Source organism: Poromitra crassiceps, assembly GCF_964638095.1.
Source record: "Poromitra crassiceps genome assembly, chromosome: 11".
Taxonomy (NCBI): domain Eukaryota; kingdom Metazoa; phylum Chordata; class Actinopteri; order Beryciformes; family Melamphaidae; genus Poromitra; species Poromitra crassiceps.
Genome location: NC_139643.1, coordinates 3,472,400 through 3,499,375, shown reverse-complemented (window position 1 = coordinate 3,499,375; position 26,976 = coordinate 3,472,400). Strand labels below are relative to the sequence as shown.

The window sequence follows — 26,976 nt, the reverse complement described above, 5'->3', positions numbered from 1 at the left end:
ACAGATTTTGGCAATGGTAGTCACACACAAGAAAGCCACAAATGTCTTACCTTACTCCAGGAGATCTGACCTGAATGTGGCAAAGTAAACTCATTTTAAGCAAACTGGATGACACACCTTGTTCCTGTGAGGGCGAATCAGAGCTGGGCAATGCTAATTTGAATCATTTACAGGTCACTTCATCCCTGGCAGAGAAGACAAAAACATTCCATCACTTATGTAGAGACAATAGTAGCCTAAATTAGGCAACTGTTGTCACCTGGTCACGGGGCCAGGTGTAGAAGAGGGGGTAATGTTATACTCCCTCTGATAAAGGTTACACTTTATAAGAATATTCATCTACTATAAGCCATTTATAAGCAGTTAGTTAAAGGGAAATATTCCATAGATCAAATGAGAATAGTGTTTAAAAGTGTTTTAAAGTGTGTTAACTATTCTGGATGTGTCTGGAAACAGCATAATTGTGGCTCTCACTAACCCAGTCAAGAGCTGCACTCGACACACACACACACACACACACACACACATACATACATACATACACACACACACACACACACACACACACACACACACAGAGACAAAACCAAAAAGGTATTATATAAAAAAATATGAGAAACAGTCTGTACAGAAATTGCATAGGCCTATATACAGAATGGCAGAACTCACAATCTAGTTTAGAGTTAATTTAATGACGCACAGCAGTATAATACAGATGTTTCAGCCTAATGAGGCTTTCTTCTGGGAAGATCAGTTATATATGGTCAGTTATATTTCTTGATCAAATGAGAATAGTGTTTAAAAGTGTTTTAAAGTGTGTTAAATGTGGGTGATTGGAGTCAGTCGCATGCTCAGTGTTTGAGAGATGCCAGCCACCTATAATAGTGGCTAGGCTAAGCTATTGGGATGAGCAATGATGGTATTAACATACATAGTGGCATTAATTAGGGAGAGTAAGCCGCAAGTGAATGCAGGTCAAAGTAGCACTAAGGCCACCGTTCTCACATCATGACCTTAAACATGGTCATGAGTAGGGCTGTGCGATTAATCGATTTTGAATCGTAATCGAATTAATTAGTTAGGACGATGTTAAAAAAATGAAAATCGTAAAATCGTTTTTTTTTTTTTTTTTTTTTAATTTTTTTTTTTTTTTTAATTTAAATTTAATTTTCACTTTAACTAGGGTAAGTACGTTACGCGGGGCGGCTCTCTCTCATGTACGCATGCTGCTACTTGTGTAAAGTCTCTCTAGAGGCTGTGATACTGGCTACTAAAAACAGCAGCACAATGGACTTATTTCAACACCTCCGACCAAAAAGCAGCTTGTTGCACTGCAGGCTGTAGCCTACAAGATAACGATTGCCACAACACACTCACGCGCGCACACGAACACAGACATTATCACCGGACGATGAAACGTTGCCAGTTCACATAAAAACAAAACAACACGTGAGGCCACCGAGTACTGATAGATTGGCTGTATTCATGGCTGCCTCAGCTGACTCACCTGTCCCTGTGTGTCTGAATTTCCCCCTAACTGCTATCGCAGTTCCACGCATTCCTGTTGTGACTTTGTGTTATTCTAGTACAGATATAACTCCGAGCACGGGTGGTCGCTTAGACACTAATATAATTATCTCACGGAGGAACACGCAAATCCACCAGTGTCAAGTTAGCAAGCAACAGCCAGGAAGTTAAGCATAGCAGCGGCAAGCTAAAACAGGAAGTTGAGTTGTTCTACCTTCAGAGTAAAAGCGTAAATTGTCAATTATGGAAAAAAGGGGGGAAAAGAGCTCTGCAGGGCAACAAATGTTTAGAGAAGTATAATAGTATAATAAATCGAAATCGAAATCGAAAATCGAGTTTTGAGAGAAAAAATCGTCAATTTTAGTTTTAGGCAAAATCGCACAGCCCTAGTCATGAGGCAGGTGAGAGGGGGAAGCTAACACTTTTTCATTTAAAGGAACACTCCGCCCATTTTCAACCAGCTTTGTATCATTAGAACATCAGTAGTATATCAGAAAACTGTAAACTGTTTTGAAGTCTGTCATCATTGGCTCTTCAGCCGAACACCTCAAATATGCCAGTCTGAGAACAGCTCCTCTTCTCTCTTTATGCTTTACTGGGTTTATGGTCCATGGCCTGTTGCCTGACTCAATGCTTTCTGTCTTATTAGTAGGAGAGAGAGAGCCAGCACACAAAAATGTCCTTTCGTTTAGTTTATTCCAGCTTGACACCAGGTACAGCACACACGCGGACGTTTCAGCCTAACGGTCTTCTTCAGCGTGTCAATTCTGTCTTATTAGTACCTGTTGTCAAGGACAAAAGTGGGAAAATAAGTAGCCTAGATAACTACAGGCCTATAGCTCTTGCTAGCATCCTATCTAAAGTCCTTGAATTAATTATCTTGGATAAAATCAATGAGTGTATCCACTCCACAGATAACCAGTTTGGTTTTAAAGCCAAACATGGCACTGACCTGTGTGTTTATGCACTGAAGGAGATTGTGAACAAATACAAAGGCCTGAAGTCATCTGTGTTTATATGTTTTATTGATGCTTCCAAAGCCTTTGATCGGGTTAACCACTGTAAACTATTTACAAAGTTGAGAGAAAGAGGTGTGCCTGGATACCTGGTAAGGATTCTATGGACCATGAGTCTGCAATAAAGCAATCAATCAATCATCAGGTTTCTTTATTTTTTCCAAATATCTTTTATTGAATAGTCTTATGTACAAACAAGTGAACATAATACATAGATAGATGAGGCAGTGTCAGAGGGGAAGCCTATAGGCAGTCACTCAATAAGACTAAACACATGACTATGTATGACAGTCATAGCTTGCACTTCATGTACAGTGTCAGACACATACAAATACCTGGACAGTACAAACAAGTAGTTATTCAATCAAACAAACAAACCAAAGCGCACACCCACACACACACACACACACACACACACACACACACACACACACACACACACACACACACATACATACATACACACACACACACACACACACACACACACACACACACACACACACACACACACACACACACAGAGACAAAACCAAAAAGGTATTATATAAAAAAATATGAGAAACAGTCTGTACAGAAATTGCATAGGCCTATATACAGAATGGCAGAACTCACAATCTAGTTTAGAGTTAATTTAATGACGCACAGCAGTATAATACAGATGTTTCAGCCTAATGAGGCTTTCTTCTGGGAAGATCAGTTATATATGGTCAGTTATATTTCTTGATCAAATGAGAATAGTGTTTAAAAGTGTTTTAAAGTGTGTTAAATGTGGGTGATTGGAGTCAGTCGCATGCTCAGTGTTTGAGAGATGCCAGCCACCTATAATAGTGGCTAGGCTAAGCTATTGGGATGAGCAATGATGGTATTAACATACATAGTGGCATTAATTAGGGAGAGTAAGCCGCAAGTGAATGCAGGTCAAAGTAGCACTAAGGCCACCGTTCTCACATCATGACCTTAAACATGGTCATGAGGCAGGTGAGAGGGGGAAGCTAACACTTTTTCATTTAAAGGAACACTCCGCCCATTTTCAACCAGCTTTGTATCATTAGAACATCAGTAGTATATCAGAAAACTGTAAACTGTTTTGAAGTCTGTCATCATTGGCTCTTCAGCCGAACACCTCAAATATGCCAGTCTGAGAACAGCTCCTCTTCTCTCTTTATGCTTTACTGGGTTTATGGTCCATGGCCTGTTGCCTGACTCAATGCTTTCTGTCTTATTAGTAGGAGAGAGAGAGCCAGCACACAAAAATGTCCTTTCGTTTAGTTTATTCCAGCTTGACACCAGGTACAGCACACACGCGGACGTTTCAGCCTAACGGCCTTCTTCAGCGTGTCAATTCTGTCTTATTAGTACCTGTTGTCAAGGACAAAAGTGGGAAAATAAGTAGCCTAGATAACTACAGGCCTATAGCTCTTGCTAGCATCCTATCTAAAGTCCTTGAATTAATTATCTTGGATAAAATCAATGAGTGTATCCACTCCACAGATAACCAGTTTGGTTTTAAAGCCAAACATGGCACTGACCTGTGTGTTTATGCACTGAAGGAGATTGTGAACAAATACAAAGGCCTGAAGTCATCTGTGTTTATATGTTTTATTGATGCTTCCAAAGCCTTTGATCGGGTTAACCACTGTAAACTATTTACAAAGTTGAGAGAAAGAGGTGTGCCTGGATACCTGGTAAGGATTCTAGTGTACTGGTATGCCAACCAAACTATGCAGGTGAAATGGGGAGATAGTGTATCTGGCCCATTTAGGGTAAGCAATGGGGTCAGGCAGGGAGGGATTTTGTCCCCTGTTCTGTTCAATCTTTATGTTGACGACCTGTCCAAGAGACTGAACGCCTGTAAGACTGGGTGCATGATTGGCGTTACATTGGTGAACCATCTGATGTACGCAGATGACTTGGCCGTCCTCAGCCCGAGTAGCGCTGGTCTTCAGCAGCTCCTTGCAATATGCACCGAGTATGGCTTGGAAAATGATATAAAATACAATGCACACACACACACACACACACACACACACACACACACACACACACACACACACACACACACACACACATATATATATATCGTTTGTGCTGCCACTTTCGACACAGGGGTGTACAGTGTCCAATTTGTAAAGGCTAGCACTCCAGTGAACAGGTTTTATCCATTTACATACTGAGAAGAGCGTTCTCAATGTTATTAAAACAGTTGGTGTTAAACAGAAACATAATGTGTATTGTATACCTTCGTTTAGATGCTTTGTTTATTGTTTTAATCTGCCAACTAACCATTTTTCTATGAATTTTAAAAACATGATTACGCCGCTTTTACTCTGAAGGTAACCGTTGGTCTTATATTCGCTAGCTCCGCAAACCGGAAGTAAACCGGAAGTTTTATATTCGTTCATAGAATGGAGCTGTTAGCATCCCACAGCTGCGCCAAGTTAGAGTTAGTGACAAAGTCCGGAAGTGTTTGGCCTTCAAAATAAAAGCTCAAATATGTCAGGTAGGCCTATGTCGAATAGAGCACTTGGTTCTCTCGCCTAGGCCCAGTTTGCATAAGACCATGTCCATCAGTGCTGTAGTGGTTAAAAAAAAAGGTGGGTAAACTATACTTTTGAGGCAGCTTTCTCACGCAGCACCGGCATGACCGATATACAAGACAAAAGAGTATGAGAGTAGAACAACTTAATCTGAATCATATAACGGAAGCGAGTCCTGCAACGGACAATATTTTTACAAAACTCCTGTTAAAATTGTGCTTCAAACACTGCTACAATGATCATGTCATGTTTCCGTGTAGTTTAACGGCGAAAACGTTAAGTCGAACTTCTTTCTAGCAACATACCGTTGAAATAATTTATTTTAGTTGTGTCTTTGATTTACCAGAGTCGGGGAACGGACGCTACCGCTGGCGTCTTAACTGAAAGCTGCTCTTGTCCTGTTACGGACAGCTCACTCTGCGGCTCTGCTGGTTAGCAAGCCAGTGGTTAGCAAGCCAGTAATAGTCAACAAAGCGAGTGGCTTGTAGTGGTCGCTGAGTCCCATTTTGCTGCATTATTGCCACCTAGCTGGCCTTGTTGTGTTTTAGACAAAGCTAGCGTTAGCTAGCTAGCAAGCTAGCAACTTTAAAGATCAGTAACTCTCGTCGCCCAAGCACGTCTTATGGCTTTCTGTCATCAAAGTCACTTTCCTAAAGTAATTTGACATGTTACCATGCACATATTCATATGAAATTCCACATATTGACACATATAGATGTATAAATTAGTTCCACTTTCACAAAGCGGCGATCCAGCATCTGAAATGCCTGCTAAAGTACCGGAAACCACGTCGAGAGACCTCTGACCCGGACGTGACGAAACAGGCGTCCAGGTGTCCGTTGCAGGACACAGTTACGCTAGCCCTATAAGGTATATTGGGGGGTTCCCCGCATTTCTGAGTAGCCAGCCAGATAGGAAAAGTAGCTGCTATGGGATGGGGGTTGGACCCTCACGGGGGGTCCGGGGGTATTCTCCCCCAGAAGAAAATGCGGTACATTTTAAAGTAAAATTCATCAACCTGGTGCATTTGAGAGCAAAATGAAGAGGCTAAATCTATGAAGAACTACACACATCTCTAATGTGTTGTGACTTTTCAAATAATTAGGCCTAAACAATCAATATAAAATGTATTTACACATTGTACACAAAGTGCATTCATTGTGATACATTTACAATAGTTAATATCCAGCCAGAATCATTGCAAATGGATGTTCAAAGTAACAGTTAGCATTATAGCATTCAGTTAATCAATGCCTAATGACGTTAGCCAGAGCAGTGCAAATTAATAACATTAGCTTGATTGAGCTCAGCACATCAAGCTTCAATCATTGCTACTCGACAACAATGTCAGGCATAATCTGACTAACTGATTTAACAAGCAATTTACCATTTGCCAACCTCTATTCTTCGTTTTTTCGGGTTATTTGTGAAAAACTGACGAATGTCCATTCTGCTTCTTCTGCGTCAGAAATTGTCACATTGTGTTAATTGTGTGAAGAAGAAAATCACCTGCATGCCGTAGTTCGCCCTCTGGCGTTTCGCGAATAATAAAACATTTTGTGAATTTGCCGGCAGCCAGGCCAGGGGTACAGATCTCGCCATAACAAACACCAGTATGTTTCTAGATAGTTTTCAACATGGTCGTATTGGCTTTATACAGTAGCACCTGGACTATTCAAGTCACACCTAATGAATACAAACTTTACTTGATCAGAGGGAAATCAATCATGTCTCTTTACTCTTCAGTTGTAAAACGGTAGGCCTATATGATTTTCCCCACTCCTGACACATTTTTAGCCAACCTACGTTCAGCTCACCATGAGCTGGTCTCCAAATGCGCGTCTCCAAATGCGCATTGCGCATCGCTGGCACAATGGCACCGTCAAGTTGTTTGAGGGGAGCGCTGTCTGGGCAGGCAAGCGCAGCTCGAGAAAGGCACCAACGTGACCGGGACCGTGTACCTTTCCCGCGGAGCGCACCACAATAGGCTACGGTTCCCGGGGGGTCCTCTCGCCATTCCGAAGTGTCGGCATTCCGATCATTGACTTCTATGCTTTCGGAGAGGCGGCCCTTTTTATCTCCAAAAAAGGTTTCGCCATTGCGAAAGATATTAGGTCCGCCATTCCGACATATATCTTGAGTTATTTATCCTAAAGGGGTGGGAGAGGTTAGGTTTAGGGTTAGGTTCTGGGGGAGGTTAGGTTTAGGTGTGGGGGGTGGGGGGTGGTAGAGGTTAGGGTTAGGGTCTGCAGGAGGTTAGGTTTAGGCATGGGGGGTGGGAGAGGTTAGGTTTAGACGTGGGGGCTGGGAGAGGTTAGCTCCAGCCGGTCCCCCGGGTTAGGCTTAGGGTTCTTTCGCAATGGCGAGACAGATCTCCATTCCGACAATTTGGTCGGAATGCCGGTATTTCGGGGGGCCGACATTTCGGAATGCCGGGGTGTCCCCGGTTCCCGGAGCTCCTGGTCAGTGCCATGTGTCATCTTTTTTCTTTTCTTTTGGTGGGTGATGTGTAGGGCTGTCCCAGCGAGTCGACGTAATCGATGACGTTGACTACGTAATTACGTCGAAGCACGCTACATGCCTCGACGCGTCACAATCGTCACAAAACAAAAAATAGTGTGGCTAATGTTAGCGGCTAACTGTTACTTGTCGTTACTTTACATGGCAGTAAAATGCCACTCAATGACCAAATTGATTTAACTTTTAACCATTTCGATTTCCACTTTCCATACGGACCCCCAGCATTGGTTAGTTGTTAACATTGTGACTATATTTATAACGTTATAACGTACTCCGGTTTGCGGTTTATAATTGAGGGCTGAATACAGCCTATCACCGTCATGTTGAAAGTAATTTCTGCACCGCAGCGAACATAACATTACACCATTTAACGGTGTTATTCGGCCGTTTAACGTTAACGTACATATTTCCGTTTGCTTTCACGGCTAACATGTAGAAAATTGATTAAACTAATGTTACAGACCATTGTTAGTATGTTGCTGCTCACGTTAATTTACTGCGTGCATCATTTAACAGTGCTATTCGGCTGTTTACATTCTTCTGTTTGCGTTCACGGCCATGTAAGATGAGATCAAAATTAACGTTACAGTCTACAGACCATTGTTACAGTCTGTGACTGTTAGTCTGTAAATCGTTTGTATTATTTATTTCCTTACCCCCACACTGATGCAAACATACATTTGGCTGAGTTAGCTGCACATTACTCCAGTGATTATATAAATCCATGTCCTGTAAAAATACTGATCCTCCTCAGTTTAGGGAAAGGGTTCATATACATACAGTGATGAATCATGATGATCAATGCTGCTGCTAAACTCAGTTGACATTGCACAAGGTTTTTGGTATTCCTCCTGAAAGTGACTTGCATTTTATTTATTCTACTATTTTATTTTGAATTGCACTATATTCATTTTATTTGAGGACAAGCTCTTGCTTTAATTTTATTTGAGAGATTTTATGTATTTATAAAATACTGAAATTGAGAAGTTTTTGGTGGTTTTATTTGTTTTGGGTAAATTTATTGTTATATAATAAAACAATTAAATAAAAAATAATCATTAGATTAATCGACTAATCGAAAAAATAATCGTTAGATTAATCGATAAGAAAATAATCGTTTGGGACAGCCCTAGTGACGTGCTTGCCGTGGTCTCCGCATCAACAGAGTTTACTCGAACTTTTTAAAACTCGTGCAATAATAAGTGCATAAACGATTTAAAAATGTGAGTAAACTATCTTAAAAGGTGCCTAAACGCTGCAGAGCATTGAAAAAGGTACCTAAACGCCGTTTACGTGCATTTAGCCACCACTACAGCCCTTATGTAATAATATCATAATAGCTTTTTGTAGAGCAATCCTTGCTACAGGCAGAAGTTCTCAAACCTTTTCATGTGAAGGACCCCTAAACTGACACAATTTAGGCCACGGGTTCAGGTGCCATCTAATAAGATTTCGTCCCAGGGTCCCCCATCTGATAACAGTTTTACATTTAGATGTTTTATCGCAGAAAGGTGTATGAAACCCATGACCAAAATAGTCATACATTCTGTCATTGTGTTACTTATGTTAACCATAAGGTTAGTATTATAGTGAGGACTGAGGATACGTTATTCCCCTTTTTGTGGGCGACTGCCTGGAACACACTCTAGGACCCTTGGGGGTCCCCAGAGGCCCGGACTCCACTTTGAGAACCAATGGAATAGACAGGATTGTGTGACTGTCACATTTTTCATCCCAAAATAAGGGACTTGAGTGAATGATTTGGAGTGTTTTTGTGTCTGCCCTGGTATCTGTCACCTTTTTCACTCCATGAGTACGCTACCACATGACTTTAAGGCCTGTAAGGCGACTAGCTAATTCTAAGCTAAGAGCTAGCTTCCCATAGACGCGGCAAGTCAGACAGAAGCTGTGTTCAGAATGGTTCACTCACTCATTATTCCACATGTAGTGTTTATCATTCATGAAGTGAACTATATGGGGAACGATTAAACAAGTTTCAGACACTATCTCACTCTTCTTCTCCTTTGGTAAACACGGCTGCATTACATTGTGGTATTTGGGAGAAAATGTATGGTACATTCACTGTTTACTAGAAATTCCAGTGTATTGTGGGTATTTTATAGTGGACTAGAGCTCAACAGTCATGTGACATGACATCGTGATGTCACTTGATTCCAGAAGAGTATTTCCTGTTCATATTCTCCATTGAGATTTTGATTATTAGCCATAATAATAGTAGCAGCTTCAATTAACCGGTTATTTTATTTCATGTCCTTCCTTGTTAGATGTTACACAGCTGTTGGTCAGTGAAGAAGAGGTTCCCCCTGAGCAGCAGGAGTGGAGCTCCAGTCTGGACCAGGAGGACCCAGAGCCCCCACACATTAAAGAACATGAGGAACTCTGGACCAGTCAGGAGGGAGAGCAGCTTCAAGGGCCACAGGAGGCCCATACCACCCACTTCCCATTCACTCCTGTCCCTGTGAAGAGTGAAGATGGTGAAGAGAACCCTCAGTCCTCACACCTGCATCAAAGCCAAACTGAGGAGAACAGAGAGGCAGAGCCTCTAGCCAGCAACTCAATTGAACAGATGAAAACAGAAGCTGATGGAGAGGACTGTGGAGGAGTAGAACCAGCCAGGAACTTGGATCCAGCTAGTCATTTACAGCCTACTAGTGCTGGCAAGACTTCAGACTCTTCTGAACCTGAGACTGAAAACAGCGATGATGATTGGATGGAGGCTGGGGCACCTCAGTCAGGTTTAGACTCACTGAAACAGAATGAAGTCCTGGTACTTCCTATCCTATCCTGTCCTTGGGCGAATCACTTCAGTGGCTCAGTTTGTGGTGAAATATTCATGGATGATTCAGCGTTGGTCAGACACATGAGAGGTCATACAGGTCAGTCATACCATCATACTGTCAACAGTGGAAAGTTGGGTGAACACATGCGAAGATTACAACAGCAGCAGCCAGAAAAGGGAGTGAGGAGTAAGAGTGGTGCTGCCACATACAAGTGTAGTTTTAAGAATGAATGGACCACAAAATGGCCGTTCATTACCAAAGGAAGCCTCAGCACACATTACTGGTGCTCTGTCTGTCGGGTAGAAAACACATGTTGTCACCAGGGTGTGACAGATGTTGTGCGCCATATCAAAAGCAATCGCCACCAGGGCAGACAACGGGCACTGCACTCCACTACAATAGACAGGTTTTCACTGCCCGCTCCCTCTGTTGGGGCCATCACTGATCAACAGGCTAAGGTAGCCTATATGTACTACTAGGCCATTTGTACACACAGCGGGGGTGGGGGGGGGGGGCAGTTTGATAGTGGCGAGTAGGCCTGGGTATCAGTACTCAACACGTTTAAGGTATCAACCAAAATAACCCAGTACCAAGTAGTATACAAACTTCTCTTGTCAAACAATCCCTGCATTCCATTTTTGTACACACATGACAGATCTAATAATAATAATAATAATAATAATAATAATAATAATAATAATAATAATAATAACAATAATAATAGGTAAGCATTAGTTGAGTATTAGTACATACTTAATCATTTATAAAGCATTTGATTTGATTTGATTTGATTTGATCTTTATTTATCTCGAACAGTCAAAGACAAAGAAAACGTAGCAGTTACATTATGATATAGTTCGAGAAGGGGCAGAAAGAAGCCATAGCTTATCTTGTTTGGCCCCCTCTTTACATTATCCAACTTAAAAATATGAACAATCCCAGCAGCTTACAGTTCAGATAAAATCAAAGCGTATAAGAAATTCACATGAAAAATTAGCATTGTAAATATAACAGTAAATGAGATTAAATTTAAGCGAATGAAAGTTCAATAAAAAATGTGTTGCATAATAACAGATAAAACAAATACAAACACCATCAAATTACAAATGACAAAAACACTGTCTATTTCCACATATTTACCAATGTTTGATGTTCTTGCACAATTTAATTTCTTCATCAAGGTCATTCGAAAGCGACACCCCCCGAACTGATACACACATTTCTTTTAGAATAGTATGGAAAAAAGGTTGCTTAAAATGACGTTGTCGTCTTAAGTAGTAGTTCCCATCTCTCTCACTAAATAGCCTTTGAATGTGAAGTATTGTTCATACATTACTAAGGATTTGTAAGTAATTCATAAACACAGTTATAAATGTTTTATTCCTGATTAATAAGCTAATTTATAATGTGTTTAACAATTGTATTTACCGTAATCTCATTTATAAATGCTTTGTAATGCATAGATAGTCCTCACTTTAGATTAGGTCACACAAAATACTTAACTACTAATAACTACCTTAACTAACAATTACTACCTTAATTACATGGGGCATGCCTACTGTGAGCGCCCCCTGTGTGGCCCGCGCTGAAATTGCAAACCCCCCCCCCCCCCTCTTTTTTTTTTTTTTTTTTTACAGTGCACCTGAACACAACATGCAAGATACCCGCTGAATAAGTGTCCAAATGTTCATGTCATTCTGGCCAATACTCCACTTCTGTTATAACATTTCAGTCTGGAATATGGAATATCTTTCAATAATCTTTATGACTAAAAGGCTAAAAGTAATCTCATGTGTAAGAAATGACTGTTCTACATTGAAGTAAACATTTTAATAATTAACTTGTTGGTTTTATTTTGGATTTATTTAGCTTCAAAGAGTGCATTTTTGTTCTTGTGTGACCCTCAACACAGGCTTTGAAAATCCTACTGATACTTAGCTTAAATTAACCCACTCATATACTGCTTTATTTCAAGAAAAACATATTGGCTAGTGGGAATTCTAATTGGCTGGTAACTTTAAAATCTAGCAGCCATATTGGCAGGTGGTCAAAAAAGTTAATTTCAAGCCCTGCAGGGAGAGCAGGTGGTGACATAGGAGTGAGTGAGAAAAGGATCAAATATTGGTGGTTAAGACTGAATAATGACATCACAACTGTTCATTTAAAATTAGTTATTCCTCTAAACCTGGCTTCAAATGCCCCAAATTCTTCGCGCCGGTGTCATTCGGCCCCCAGCCCTCAACTAAATCTGGCCCTCTGGTAGCGAGGACTTTTTTTGTGGCCCTCTCTATCATCAAGTTGCCCATCCCTGACATAGGTGATACCAGTGGATGATAGGTCTTATAGTTTCATATGATGCCATAGCCTCTGAAAGACAGTGATGTCAGCCATGGTTGCCAGGGGCCCGGCGCCCTCAGGATTTTGGGGTTGCACCTGGCGTGGCCAATCAGATTTCAGGGTGTGACCAGGGCCACCCCTGTAGGCATGCCCCATGTAATAAAGGTAGTTACTAATTGTTAGCAAAGGTAGTTAGTAGTTGTTTTCACACAAAATATTTTGTGTGACCTAATCTAAAGTTAGGACTATTTATGCATTACAAAGCATTTATAAATTAGATTAAATTGTTAGATACATTATAAATAACTGTTTATGAATTAGTTACAAATGCTTAGTAATGTATGAACAATGCTTTATAAATGATATAAGTATTTGCTTATACTTAACTAATGCTTAATAGTGTATAGTTATTATAAAGTGTTACCTAATAATAATAATAATAATAAATGGGGCTTATATAGCGCTTTTCCAGATCTCAAAGATGCTTTACAATACACAACTACTAAACACTGAGGGGGTTTGTTGGATCCAGGCTTTAATGGCAGACAGGCAGGAGTTGATGTGGGAGAGGGGTAGGTTGTTGGGGGATGTGGTACTAGACAAAAAAAGACTATGGTTTTGCTCACAGCCAATCACCGCAAGTGTTATTAGATTTAATGCGACATGTGATTGGCCCACTTTCTAGAGTTATGTGTTTTTACAGTCATGTAAGGAATTGTTAATATGTCATAATTCTTAAATGGAATTGATCATGGACAGTGCAGGGAGCATCAGTTTAATTCAAACTGCTAATATGTATATTTTTTTATATGTATATATGTATAATATATGTTTTCTCACCGCTACAGTGCACTTGGTAACTGCTAAGTATGATAAGGTTGTGTTGACATTCACTGCTGTTAGTTATTAGTTTGATTAATGGTTTAATATTGTGTGTTTGTATTGATTACGAACTGGTTGATCAGCTACAGTGTAATTGTACTCAGGTTCTCACAGTAAATGGTTGCCTTTTGTGTGTGTTTTCTTACCTACTTTAATTAAACATGTGTTTACCGTCATGTAGGCTAAGCATCAATCACTATACAGTTGTTAACCCATGAATGTTAAATTGATTAAAAAATAAATAAAAACATTTCTAACATAGCATACCTCTGTATGTTTGAATGGAATTATTTTGTAATCTTAAACGGCTTATCCAGGATCGGGTCATGGGGTTAGCAGTTTCAGCAGGAGACCCCAGACTTCCCTTTCCTGGCCACATTAGCCAGCGCTGACTGGGGGATCCCAAGGCATTCCCAGGCCAGCGTGGAGATAGAATCTCTCCACCTTGTGACCACCTTATCCATGGCATTACCGTGCCAACTCCATGTTTCCTGTGAGATAGGAAGAAGTGAAGCAGCCTGCACATCGGAGAAACTGAAAATGGCTAATCTAGACCGTTTAATAACGTTTTATTTCATGCATGGGTTTTACCCCTCAGGACTCTAAGCCTATATCATCGGGCAGGGGGACAAGCAATGGAAATCAGTCCTGTGACTGCAATTGTCGTGCATTTACATTTTTTTTTTTTATGTTCATTAATGTACACCTGTCCCCTATTCACTGGCATGGAGGTGGCATCATTTCTCATTGATCAGCTGGAAGGGCACGGAAAGCTGCATGGATACAAGCTACACCGTTGTAACCAAAGTACCATGAGGCATCTGTTCAAAATCCTGGACCCCCATGTTGTGGAACAAAGATGGAGAAATCGCCTGAGGCGACGCATCTACATTAACCCTGGTCCTAACTTCATGTGGCATGTGGACTCGTATGATAAGCTAAAACCATACGGCATATGCATTAATGGAGCGATTGATGGCTTTTCAAGACTTATGGTGTGTGTGTGTGTGTGTGTGTGTGTGTGTGTGTGTGTGTGTGTGTATGTGTATGGCTTCATGCCTATTCAACACAATACTTATGGTATGGCTTCATGCCTATTCAACACAAGACTTATGGTATGGCTTCATGCCTATTCAACACAATATTTATGGTATGCCTATTCAACACAATACTTATATTATGGTATGGCTTCATGCCTATTCAACACAAGACTTATGGTATGGCTTCATGCCTATTCAACACAAGACTTATGGTATGTGTGTGTGTGTGTGTGTGTGTGTGTGTGTGTGTGTGTGTGTGTGTGTGTGTGTGTGTGTGTGTGTGTGTGTGTGTGTGTGTGTGTGTGTGGCTTCATGCCTATTCAACAAACAGCAACCGGAAGGTCATCGCCAGTTACTTCATAGCAGAAGTTGAAAAGAAGATGGGGACAGCTGCTAGAATTCGTGCAGATTTGGGAACAGAGAACGTCACCATGGGAGCGATGCAGAGATTCCTGCGATGGAGTGACAGGGATGAGCACGCCAGAACTTGTTTCATCACTGGCTCCAGCAATCACAATCAGCGCATCGAAAGTTGGTGGGCTTTTTTGAGAACGCACCATGCCCAGGATTGGATGAATCGATTTCAGAGATTGAAGGACAATGACTTTCAGTGGCGACTTCGTGGACAAGCAGCCTGTTCACCTGTCTGAATATCATCGAGGTAAGCATCGTAAGTTAGCTGGCTGCAGAGCCAATACCTACAGTATAGGCTACTATAGACAAGACTGCTTTGCCTGGTTGTGAAGGATTTGGATATCCCAAATGGAAAGACATTTTACACTGAAATAGGCTATAAGTTTAGGGTGAACTTTCCTATATGTTCTTCACTCAATGGCAGGCTTCACTTCTTCACTGTCATTTCTTAAGATCTAACTTAAGAATAGATTGGTGAATCTGGCCCCTGGACCTTAATGTGTTCTGCTCAGAACTGCCGCTGCCATTGCCAAATTTGAGCCTCCGCTAAAGGGTGGTGAACTGTATGTGGACTGACCAACGGTGTGACTTATAGAGCTGCTGGTCACAGCTAAAGTCACACTTTCCATCTCACTTAGCATATTATTATATTATACGCAGTCATCGAACAGCTGATGGGTTTAAACACATATTGATGAGTGTGTCTACTGTCTAGGTGAGTATGACGGTAGTCATAGGCACAGTCATACATCATGTACCGTATATGCTTGCATGTGTCTATCCCACCACCTACTCCATTCCAACAGGCCTATAAGCCTGTGAAGGTTTCCCTTCACACACATCTATGGAGTTCTGGAAGAGTTCTCTTTCAACCCTGCATCCTCATCGGGGACATTGCTTTTTGAGTTTTCTGCACCATAATACTTCATTTCTGCTTAACTTGAACATGTCCTCATTCATAGACCTTTGCACCATCTAGTGGTAGCAAAAGCACAATACACTAATCAGTGTAAAAAGATGCCAGGCATCCCAACCAAACATTCTACAGCCAATCCCCAGACAAAAATGGACACAAGGTACAAAGCCTAATCAAACGTTATGGTTGAAACGTGTTTATTTAATAGAGTCTGGAAGTAGCATGTTGGTGCTTCAGGGGAAAAGTGAATGGGGATTTCACTTAAATGCATAAAATAAGATCTGTGGTTAAGTTTATGGGAGTGGTAATTTGTGTTCAGCAGGATAATCTTCACAAACGTGAATCGCTTTTATGACTTTTGAAATGTAAATGTGTTTTTTTTTAAACAGTATTTTCAGAAAACTTCAAAAGTCATAATTAACATTTGTGAAGATTATCCTACTGAACACAAATTACCACTCCCATAAACTTTTAACCAGAGACCTTATTTTATGAATATAAGCAAAATCCCCATTCTAAAACCCCATTCACTTTTCCCCTGAAGCACCAACATGTCCGGGACTTCCGCCTACAAAGCTACGTCATCTCTGCGGTACTCTGGGTGATTTTTTTAGGGTCCTTGCGCAGAATAAAGTAGTCAAGTCAGTCCATTGTATAATAAATATTATGGATGATATTTTGTATGATCACCTTTTAAAGTCAATGTCTGTCCACTCTATCAGTATCATAGCAACAAGAGACAGAGAGGGCCAGGAAGACAGCAGAGAGCAGCCACACCAACCAAACCCCAAATCCAGACCAGGCTTCACTATTGTGCACGCACACACGTTTGTGTTAGTGCTCAGTGATGGAAACCTCCCATCAAAAATAATAAGTATGCAAAAGAATTCCATTCAAACATATACAGAGGTATGCTATTTTCTACAATTAGTATTTTTTATCCATTTAAAATTTATGGGTTAACAACTGTATTTTGTATGGTTATATGTACAGTTCATTACAGGATTCATTGATGCAAACCAATAGAGCAATAACTCCAGGGTTGCGGTGTAGACGGTCAGAAACAGAGGGCTTTGGAAAATTATCATGTTTACATGATGGTGAACACCATGTTTAATTAAAGTAGGTTAAAAAACACAGGCACAAAAGGCAACCATTTACTGTTATAACCTGAGTACAATTAGCTGATCAGCCAGTCAGTAATCAATACAAACACACATTATTAAACCATCAATCAAACTAATAACAGCCGTCAACGTCAACACAACCTCATACTTAGCAGTTACCTAGTGCACTGTAGCGGTGAGAAAACATTACAGAATATATGCATATTAGCAGTTTGAATTAAGATTATGACATTAACAATTCCTTACATGTCCGTAAAAACACAACTCTACTGCATATAGGCTACCTTAGCCTGTTGATCAGTCACCCCCCCAGCAGACCAAGCAGGCAGTGAAAAGTTGTCTATTGTAGTGGATTGCATTGCCCGTTGTTGGTGGCGATTGCTTTTGATATGGCGCACAACATCTCCCACACCCTGGTGACTACATGTGTTTTCTACCCGACATACAGAGCACCAGTAATGTGTGCTGAGGCTTCCTTTGGTAATGAACGGCCACTTTGTGCTCCACTCATTCTTAAAACTACACTTGTATTTGGCAGCACCACTCTTACCCCTTGCTGCCTTTTCTGGCTGCTGCTGTTGTAATCTTCGCATGTGTTCACCCAACTTTCCACTCTTGACAGTATGATGGTATGACTGACCTGTATGACCTCTCATGTGTCTGACCAACGCTGAATTATCCATGAATATTTCACCACAAACTGAGCCACTTAAGTGATTCGCCCACGGACAGGATAGGATAGGAAGTACCAGGACTTCATTCTGTTTCAGTGAGTCTAAACCTGACTGAGGTGCCCCAGCCTCCATCCAATCATCATCACTGTTTTCAGTCTCAGATTCAGAAGAGTCTGAAGTCTTGCCAGCACTAGTTGGTTGTAAATGACTAGCTGGATCCAAGTTCCTGGCTGGTTCTACTCCTCCACAGTCCTCTCCATCAGCTTCTGTTTCCATCTGGTCTGTTGAGCTGCTGGCTAGAGGCTCTGCCTCTCTGTTCTCCTCAGTTTGGCTTTGATGCAGGTGTGTGGACTGAGGTTTCTCCTCACCATCTTCACTCTTCACAGGGACAGGAGTGAATGGGAACTGGATGATGTGGGCCTCCTCCGGCCCTTGAAGCTGCTCTCCCTCCTGACTGGTCCAGAGTTCCTCCTGTTCCTCTTTAATGTGTGGGGGCTCTGGGTCCTCCTGGTCCAGACTGGAGCTCCACTCCTGCTGCTCAGGGGGAACCTCTTCTTCACTGACCAACAGCTGTGGGACATCTAACAAGGAAGGACATGAAATAAAAGAACCAGTTAACTGAAGGTGCTACTTTTACATCCAATAATAAAAAGATAGGAGGGGGACCGATCACCCATTTGCCATTTCACAGTTCACTACTTTACAATCGTACTTTCAAATAGCAAGGTGGACAACCGAGACACAATTCACCTTCTTCTGCTTTGCCACTACTGTAGTTATCAAACGGTTTGGTTAAATGTATGTCTTCCTCAGACCTGAGGAGACTTCTCCATGAGGAATGCTCCATAGTCCCGGCCTGCCTGTATTGATTGAGATGTTTTGTAATGGGGAAGCATCTCTGTTTGAAGGGCAGCGCTCTGTAAATGCAGCACTCAACCAAGTTCCGTGCACCACACGACAATAATCCCTTTACTGTTTACAGTTATAGTTTCAGTCCATATTAGAACAAGCCCAGTTAACATTTAGATTTTTTTACTTTTCTTACCTGTATGACAAATGTTACTTCGCATCGCTTCACTTCCTGTCTTAGTCTAACTAACTCTAGCCCTGTTCGAAACCGGTCCCTAATTACAGAAATAGTGGACTAGTGTGTTGTGTTGGCCATTTTTGACTAGTGTTTGAATTCTCAACTGTTAATTTGATTCATTATAGAGCTGAACACTCACGCGACCTTTCTTGCCCCAGAAGAGAGTTCCTCATTCATTTTCTCCATAGACATTTTGAAAAATCCTTATATAACGAGCCGGAAGGGGAAGGCGGGACAAGGGGACAATTTGTCCCCGCAAACATGAGAGTGTGGAAAAAAAGAGTAATAAAGAATAAAGTTTATTCTCCGCAAATCGCGCAAATGAACTTACATTGATAAGAAGTGACAACCAATGCATCGATCCATTTCAACTCCAGATGATGAACACTACATGTACATACAGTATAGTTTGTTTATTATGATAAACACTACATGTTCATATAGTTAGTTTACTATGATAAACACTACATGTATATAGTTAGTTTACTATGATAAACACTACATGTACATATAGTTAGTTTACTATGATAAACACTACATGTACATAGTTAGTTTACTATGATAAACACTACATGTACATATAGTTTGTTTACTATGATAAACACTACATGTACATATAGTTAGTTTACTATGATAAACACTACATGTACATATAGTTAGTTTACTATGATAAACACTACATGTACATATACGGTAGTTAGTTTACTATGATAAACACTACATGTACATATAGTTAGTTTATTATGATAAACACTACATGTACATATAGTTAGATAAACACTACATGTACATATAGTTAGTTTATTATGATAAACACTACATGTACATATAGTTAGTTTACTATGATAAACACTACATGTACATACAGTTAGTTTACTATGATAAACACTACATGTACATACAGTTAGTTTACTATGATAAACACTACATGTACATATAGTTAGATAAACACTAAATGTACATATAGTTAGTTTATTATAAACACTACATGTACATATAGTTAGTTTACTATGATAAACACTACATGTACATATAGTTAGTTTACTATGATAAACACTACATGTACTTACATATAGTTAGTTTACTCTGATCAACACATGTACATATAGTTAGTTTACTATGATAAACACTACATGTACATATAGTTAGTTTACTATGATAAACACTACATGTACTTACATATAGTTAGTTTACTATGAGCAACACATGCACATATAGTTAGTTTACTATGATCAACACATGTACATATAGTTAGTTTACTATGATAAACACTACATGTACATATAGTTAGTTTATTATGATCAACACTACATGTACATACAGTTAGTTTACTATGATAAACACTACATGGGGAATAATGAGTAAATGAATGTTTGCTTAGAATTAGCTAGTCGCCCTAAAGTCATGTGGCTATAGTTTCAGCCCATATTTAATATGATGATTCCAATGAGCATTTTTATTTTATTTTGTTGTTCTCATGGATGCAAACTGATGGAGTGAGAAAGGTGACAGGTACCAGGGAGGGCAGACACAAAACCACTCAAAATGATTCACTTAAGTCAGTGTAGGCTTGTCTTTGCTAGCCCATTCGCTCAGGCGGGTGGAGTCAACACTTAATATTAAAACGGGCTATGCCACAGCATGCATATTGCTAGGCAACTTATAATAAACATAATAAACATCGAAAAGTAAAACATCTTAAATGGGGGGCCCTGGGACAAAAGCTTATCAAATGGTGATCCGTGGTCTAATTTGTGTCAGAATTTCCCTCTGGGCATAAAAAAAGTACACTATTTAGGGGTCCTTGACGTGAAAAGATTTACAAGCTCTGCCATATACACTTGTTCAAAAAGAACAAAAGAAATGTGGCAAGTAGTAGTGATTGGTATATGAAAAGCTATTATGATATTATTACATGGACATTGTGTTATGCAAACTAGGCCTAGGCCAGAGAACCAAACTTGTGCTATTCCACAGAGGCAGGGCTAACTGACATATTTGAGCTTTTATTTTGAAGGCCAAAGACTTCTGGACTTTGTCACTAACTCTAACTTGACGCAGCTGTGGGAAGCTAACTGTTAGCTAAAGAAGGAAAACAAAGGAGGGACTCTGTCCCTGCTGTTCAGCCAGTTTGTGAAAGGCAGCAAAAATAATGTAAAATAATGCCAAAGCGGTGAGCAGTTACTGTACTGAGATCAGTGGAGTCCGTAGAAAAACCTTGTCCAGACCTGCTGTGTTGATCTTCACAGCAGCTTCCAGCAGCCTGAGATGGCGACTCATCTCTTCTTCATACTCTGCTATTGTTGTCTCAAACAGGCCAAAGATCTCTTCAGCAGCCACAGCTAGTCTCTGCTTCACCAGCGCTCTCAGCTTCTGGCCTGCAGACATCTTTCCACAGCGAGTGAACAAAGTCGTCTCTCCTGTAATCACAGTCTGCCTAGTGCCTAAGCAGCAGTGTCAAGTTGGCTGTGTTTCGCGTTGAAATAAAAAATAAAACTTCCGGTCCGTTTTTCTTCTTCTCCTCTTGATTTAATGGCGCAAACAACTTGTGCATACTGCCACCTACTGTACAAGAGTGTATTCATGTCATTTTACCCTATTTCCTTCTAGTGTTTAAATCCTACCCAGCCACCAGCTTTGGTGTCCCTTAAGACAGTGATTCCCAACCAGGAATACGTGTAGCCTAGGTAAACCCAACCCCCACGTGACCTGCTCTCTCAGTTCTCACAGGTCTGAGAGCAGGTCACTGGGGGCTGGGTTTACCCAGGCTAGAATACGTGTACCCCTGGGGGTAGCCTACTTAAGCAGCTTGCAGGGGGTAGGCTACTTGGAATGATTGGGGAATAAAATGTACTTCCAAGATGATAAAAAATGATAGGCTAGCCTATATATTCCAAGTCATTTCATAAGCCCATTGTTAAAATGGTATGTGCGCGCTGCAACTAGTTCCCCCCAGCAAGTATAGCCTACTTCAAGTTTATGTTATTAAGTAAACTTAAGTAGTAAAGATCAAGTATATTTCCAAGTATAATTTATATGCAAGTATACTTGTATACTCAAGTATACTTTGTGCACTAAGTATAGGCTACTAATATCAATGTACTAGTAGTATACTCCTAATTATACTGGGTGGTTTCAGCGTGGCTTCGGCGTGGCGTGGCATGGGGCTGGTGTGAACGGTCTCACCTGTTAACAAGGATGTCAAAATTAAACTGTGTGGCTTCAGCGTGGCTTTGGCGTTGCTTCGGCGTAGCCTAGCGTGAACGGCCACTTACACTGTTCTGCTACTGATAAATGGCTCAAAAACGTCCAGTTGCTATCCTTCCAGTTTCAGGTTTAGGGGAGCCTGGTGACCAGGAAAAAAGATGCCAAGCCAAAGCACCGGCAGTTCAGTGAAACATATGTTTTGTATAGATTTACTTGTTTGTAATCATCAACACGCATGAGTGAGGGTGTACTATTGGCATGGAACAACAGCTCAAGGGGTACATAAGACAAAAAAAGGTGTGGAACCAATGCCTTAAGAAAGTAAACAGTAAACAGTTCCTACCCCCTTTCCCTCTGTTCCCAGTATCCCCATCAGATCCCATTCCTGCCTCTTGGACTTTTTCCTGTAATCTCTCTTTTGTTCAAGAAGTATGTTCAACGTTTTCTTTAACCCCACAGACAGTCTCCACACCGAAGCTTGTGAACAGGCAAGGCAGGCAACCGCTGGGGCCCCGGGTGGCCCCAGGGGGCTGACAAAATTTACTCCACAGCAGTGACCACAACCCCCTCCCCAAGACAGTGGATTAAGCAGATAACAGAATGCTGTTATTTAGTCTAGCTGCCTTAAAGGTATAATATGCAACTATTTCATAAAAAAAAACATTATATACACTCATACAAAAGTTTTCCCTCTAAATCATCACTTCTGACGCGTAGAATTGTGTGGTAGTGTGTTTATGTGAAGAGACGCTGCCCCTTGTCTCCATTTTCGTGTTTTCACATTGTTTTGCTCGGTTCGGGACGTTTCTGGGTGGTAACATGTTCAGCCCCACGTGGGGGTATATAGCGCCCAGCCAATAACATAGCTCAGAGCGGAGTTAGCAGCCGAGCCAATAACATCGCTCAGAGGACTGCAGGACCAGGAAATGCAGCTCCTTCTGTGTGTGTGTGTGTGTGTGTGTGTGTGTGTGTGTGTGTGTGTATTATTTGTGCTTTTATAACATAACCGCTGTGAAACTATCTGAAAAAAATCTTTTGATCCCTGTTCCAACAGTTTTGCACCACTTGCACTCCCCATTTATTGTGAACCTCGCTCGACCACACAACACAGATGATGTGAAAATAGAAATACACACAAGGGGCAGCGTCCCTGCACATAAACACACCGCCACACAATTCTAATGTGTCTGAAGGGATGATTTAGATTGAAAACTTTTGTATGAGTGCATATAATGTTTTTTTAATAAAATAGTTGCAGTATACTAATACCTTTAATTGGGGAGATACTTGAATAACTTCAGGTGCTGTCATGTTTTTGTTAGTTAAACATGCCTAGCTTAGCTAACAGTTAAGCCATGAAAGCAGGGCACAAAATTAACAACCACCAGCCAAATGCTGGTAAAGTGGCTGGTAAATTTGCTTCAGTCACCACCAGGACATCTGGAGGCAGCATTTGCACTAGCCAAGGCCCATAAGCAGCTAGAATCAATGTTTATTAACCGTGCAATGTCCATTTAAACACATACACTCAGCTCCTTAACTTAGAGGACAGAAATGTCCCTAAATGTCTGTATGAGGGTTAAAGGGTGTTGTTGAGCACACTGGCCTTATAATGTGGGTTTATTTCCCAAGAAGAAATATATAATTGATATTTTGTACTATGTTTATATTGTTAAGTTATTTACAATGTTGTATTGTTCTATTTAGTTATATTGTACCAACTTATTTACATTCCACTAATATGAACACTGGCTTTTTTTTTTTCCCCAGTAGAGTGCAATTTTCTTCTTTTTTGATGTGAGAAGTGGTATCATTTGCACTAGCTAACAGAACAGTGGTATCATTTGCACTAGCTAAGGTCCATAAGCAGCATTTGTTGATGAGCACTGGCCTCATAATGAGGCTTATTTATGATGTGTCAACGTTGAAGTTGTTATTAATTTTGATGTTTATTGTTCTAGTTTTGATTGTTCTTTATATTTTGAAAATACTAATATGCACATTTGGATGTTTTTTAATATATATATATATATATATATATATATATATATATATATATATATATATATATATATATGTATGTGGAATATATATATGTATTCCATATATATATGTATTCCATATATATATATATATATATATATATATATATATATATATATATATATATATATATATATATATATATATATATGTATTATGTATTCCATATGTATTATGTATTCCATATGTATTATGTATTCTATATATATATATATATATATATATATATATATATATATATATATATATATATATATATATTTTTTTTTTTTTTTTGTTGGAGTCAGATTATAACATAGTGGCGATGAATGCTGGTTAGAGGGCCCCTCAAATCTGAACGTACTCATTTACATTTAAAAGTACTTAAGTAGAGTATTTATTATTTTAATTATTCAGTTAAGTACAGCATTATTATGTTAAAAAGTACAAATCATTAAAAAAAAACGTATACATTTGTACTTGAGTAATTTCTTGATTTTACGTGTTTGGAGTGACAGAAATTAGCCTTTTGTCTTCTTATTAAAAGTATGCCACCTAAGATGTCTTTCTACAAGTTTTGTCAGCAACAATAAAACACACATTCCCATGTTTCCATTCTTAGTTTAATGGCATGACATGATAAATGTTGAGGCGGTACAGAAGTGTTTTACTGAGATGGTTAACATGTCATCACAGCAACTTAACACAAGATGGAGGTAAAGATACATTCCCCCTTCTGATCATGTGAAAACCCAGCAGATAGAAAATGATTGAAGATGTAACATCCAATTTGCTACAAACTGGAAGATTTCAAAGAGGTGAGGAAATGAGTAAACAAACATAAACCATTATTATTACTACACCAAATATGCAAATATTTCATCTTTCACATCAGTACATATTGACAAATATACAGTAGACGACATTCCTTGTGTTTGAAAAAATAAAAAATATATAATAATAGACAAAGAGATTCTGAAGAAATATTCACTATATTGTTTATTATCCAGAATGAGAGAAAATAATTCTGACCAAAATCCAATAAAATAAATCCCAATAGACTATTGATCTAAAGCAAAGTATATGCACAAATTTCCAATACCAAGTGGACTGCCAGATGCAGATCCCTGTTCCCTATAGAAACTTGCTGCAAAATCCTAAGGCAAACTGACTATCTACAACTTTACAATACACACTGCCAGACTCCTGCAGACCGTCTAGAGACCTGGATGTTTTGGAAAAACCTTGTTACTACTTGATGACATCACATATGACATCAGAGAGTTGATTATATTTTAGAGAAATGGGTGGGTTGTGTACATGGCATCATCGTTGTCACCATCATCTCTCTAACTGTGCTGTTCCACTGTTACAGAGACCTTCCCTGGTAACATCTTCAGAGAGTGGCTATCCCCAGTGATGATGAATGGAAACATCCGGTCATTGAAGGTGTGTGTGAAGGTGAGTATGTGTGTGTTAGTATCAGGATCAGAGAATGACAGCTTTCCTCTGTTCCAGTCCAGACTCACTCTGACCCTCTGGAGCTTCTTCTTCACTGGGAGATCAGTGAGTGGATCTGATGGGGAGCGTGCTCCGTATTTACCATTACAGAACAATATTCCCCATAATCCAGATCGTATGTCTCCCTTCCTCTCCACAGACTCTGATATCACACCCACTAACCAGTATGTACTGTCTCCAACCTCAACATCCCAGCTGTGAGTTCCTGAGTTAAAGCCCTCAGAGCCCAGGACAGAGCGGTACACAAACCTCTCTGGGTTTTCAGGAAGCTGCTGTCTGTGTCCACATCTCACACTGGCCATATCTTCAGACAGATTGAATGCCGGATGGGCAGTGTTTGGATCCAGAATCACAGGAGTGTAGGAGACCATCTCCTTCATCTTGTCCCAGACTGAGAAGCTCAGGTTGCCCAGGTGTTTGGCCCCGTCTATCAGAGCTCCTGAGACCAGCTGTGGATCCTCCAGCAGGGGGCGGTGGACTCTTTCCACTGTAGCTTTGTAGTTCTGTAGGAATGAGACATCTCCAGCTCTCAGCTCCTTCTCTATGGCTCTGACTGTATCAGAAAGAGCTGCTATCTCTCTGCCCAGACCCTCAATCTTCTCCTTCATTGTCTGAGTCTTCTGCTCCTCTTCCTTCCTCAGTGCAGTGATCCTGGCCTCCTCTTCCTCTTGTAGAAACTTGTGAAGCTTCTTAAACTCCTCCTGAATCTGCCTCTCTGTATGTTGGACCTGGACCTTAATGTGTTCCGCTGTTTGATGACAGTTTCCTTTAACTTCATTAAAGAGCTCCAGTTTCTCCTTTAAGAGCTTCAGTGATTCCTGAAGTTCTTCCTTGTGATCGAGTGCAGCTTCACCGATGGGTCTGAATCTGTGGTCAGTGTGTGTTTTTGAATCTCGACAGACGATACACACTGGCTGCTGATGGTCCAGACAGAAGAGCTTGAGTTTCTCAGAGTGCAGACTGCAGATAAGCTCAGATCCTGCTGAAGTTCTCTGATCTCTCTCCATTAAGAAAGCCTCACACAGGTTCTTCAACACCAAGTTACGAGGTGGTTCTCTCCTTGAAGATCTTCGCTTACAAAGTGGACACTCGTGTATTTGTTTCGCTGTCCACCATCTCTGCAGACAGGCTTTGCAGAAGCTGTGGCTACATGACAGGAGGACAGGATCTTTGAAGATGTCACAGCAGATAGAACAGGAGTGATCCCTCTCTGATCTGGAAGGCATTTTCTCTCTGAGTGAAGCTGAAAACTCAATGGGCAGACAACTCTCTAAAACTCATTCAAGGTGTGGAATCAGCAGCAGAAGTGGCAGTATTCCCTCCTGTAGCTGTCCTCTCTCAGTGG

The 26,976-nt window shown here is 40.4% G+C and overlaps 2 protein-coding genes across 2 annotated transcripts; both read right to left on the bottom strand.

Annotated features, from left to right (window-relative positions):
* Nucleotides 1-179: 179 nt before the first annotated feature.
* Nucleotides 180-21,269, bottom strand: LOC310785726 (uncharacterized protein; the record flags this gene model as incomplete). The annotated part of the gene is made up of 3 exons (XM_083646862.1): nucleotides 180-185; nucleotides 18,104-18,375; nucleotides 21,110-21,269. The coding sequence occupies 3 exons, from the start codon at nucleotides 21,267-21,269 to the stop codon at nucleotides 180-182; spliced, it is 438 nt and encodes a 145-aa protein (XP_083502988.1).
* Nucleotides 21,270-25,299: 4,030 nt separating this feature from the next.
* On the bottom strand, nucleotides 25,300-26,857 carry LOC310784570 (E3 ubiquitin-protein ligase TRIM39-like; the record flags this gene model as incomplete). The annotated part of the gene is made up of 1 exon (XM_083645561.1): nucleotides 25,300-26,857. One exon carries the CDS (start codon nucleotides 26,855-26,857, stop codon nucleotides 25,460-25,462), a length of 1,398 nt encoding a protein of 465 aa, XP_083501687.1. The 3' UTR covers nucleotides 25,300-25,459.
* Nucleotides 26,858-26,976: the final 119 nt, after the last annotated feature.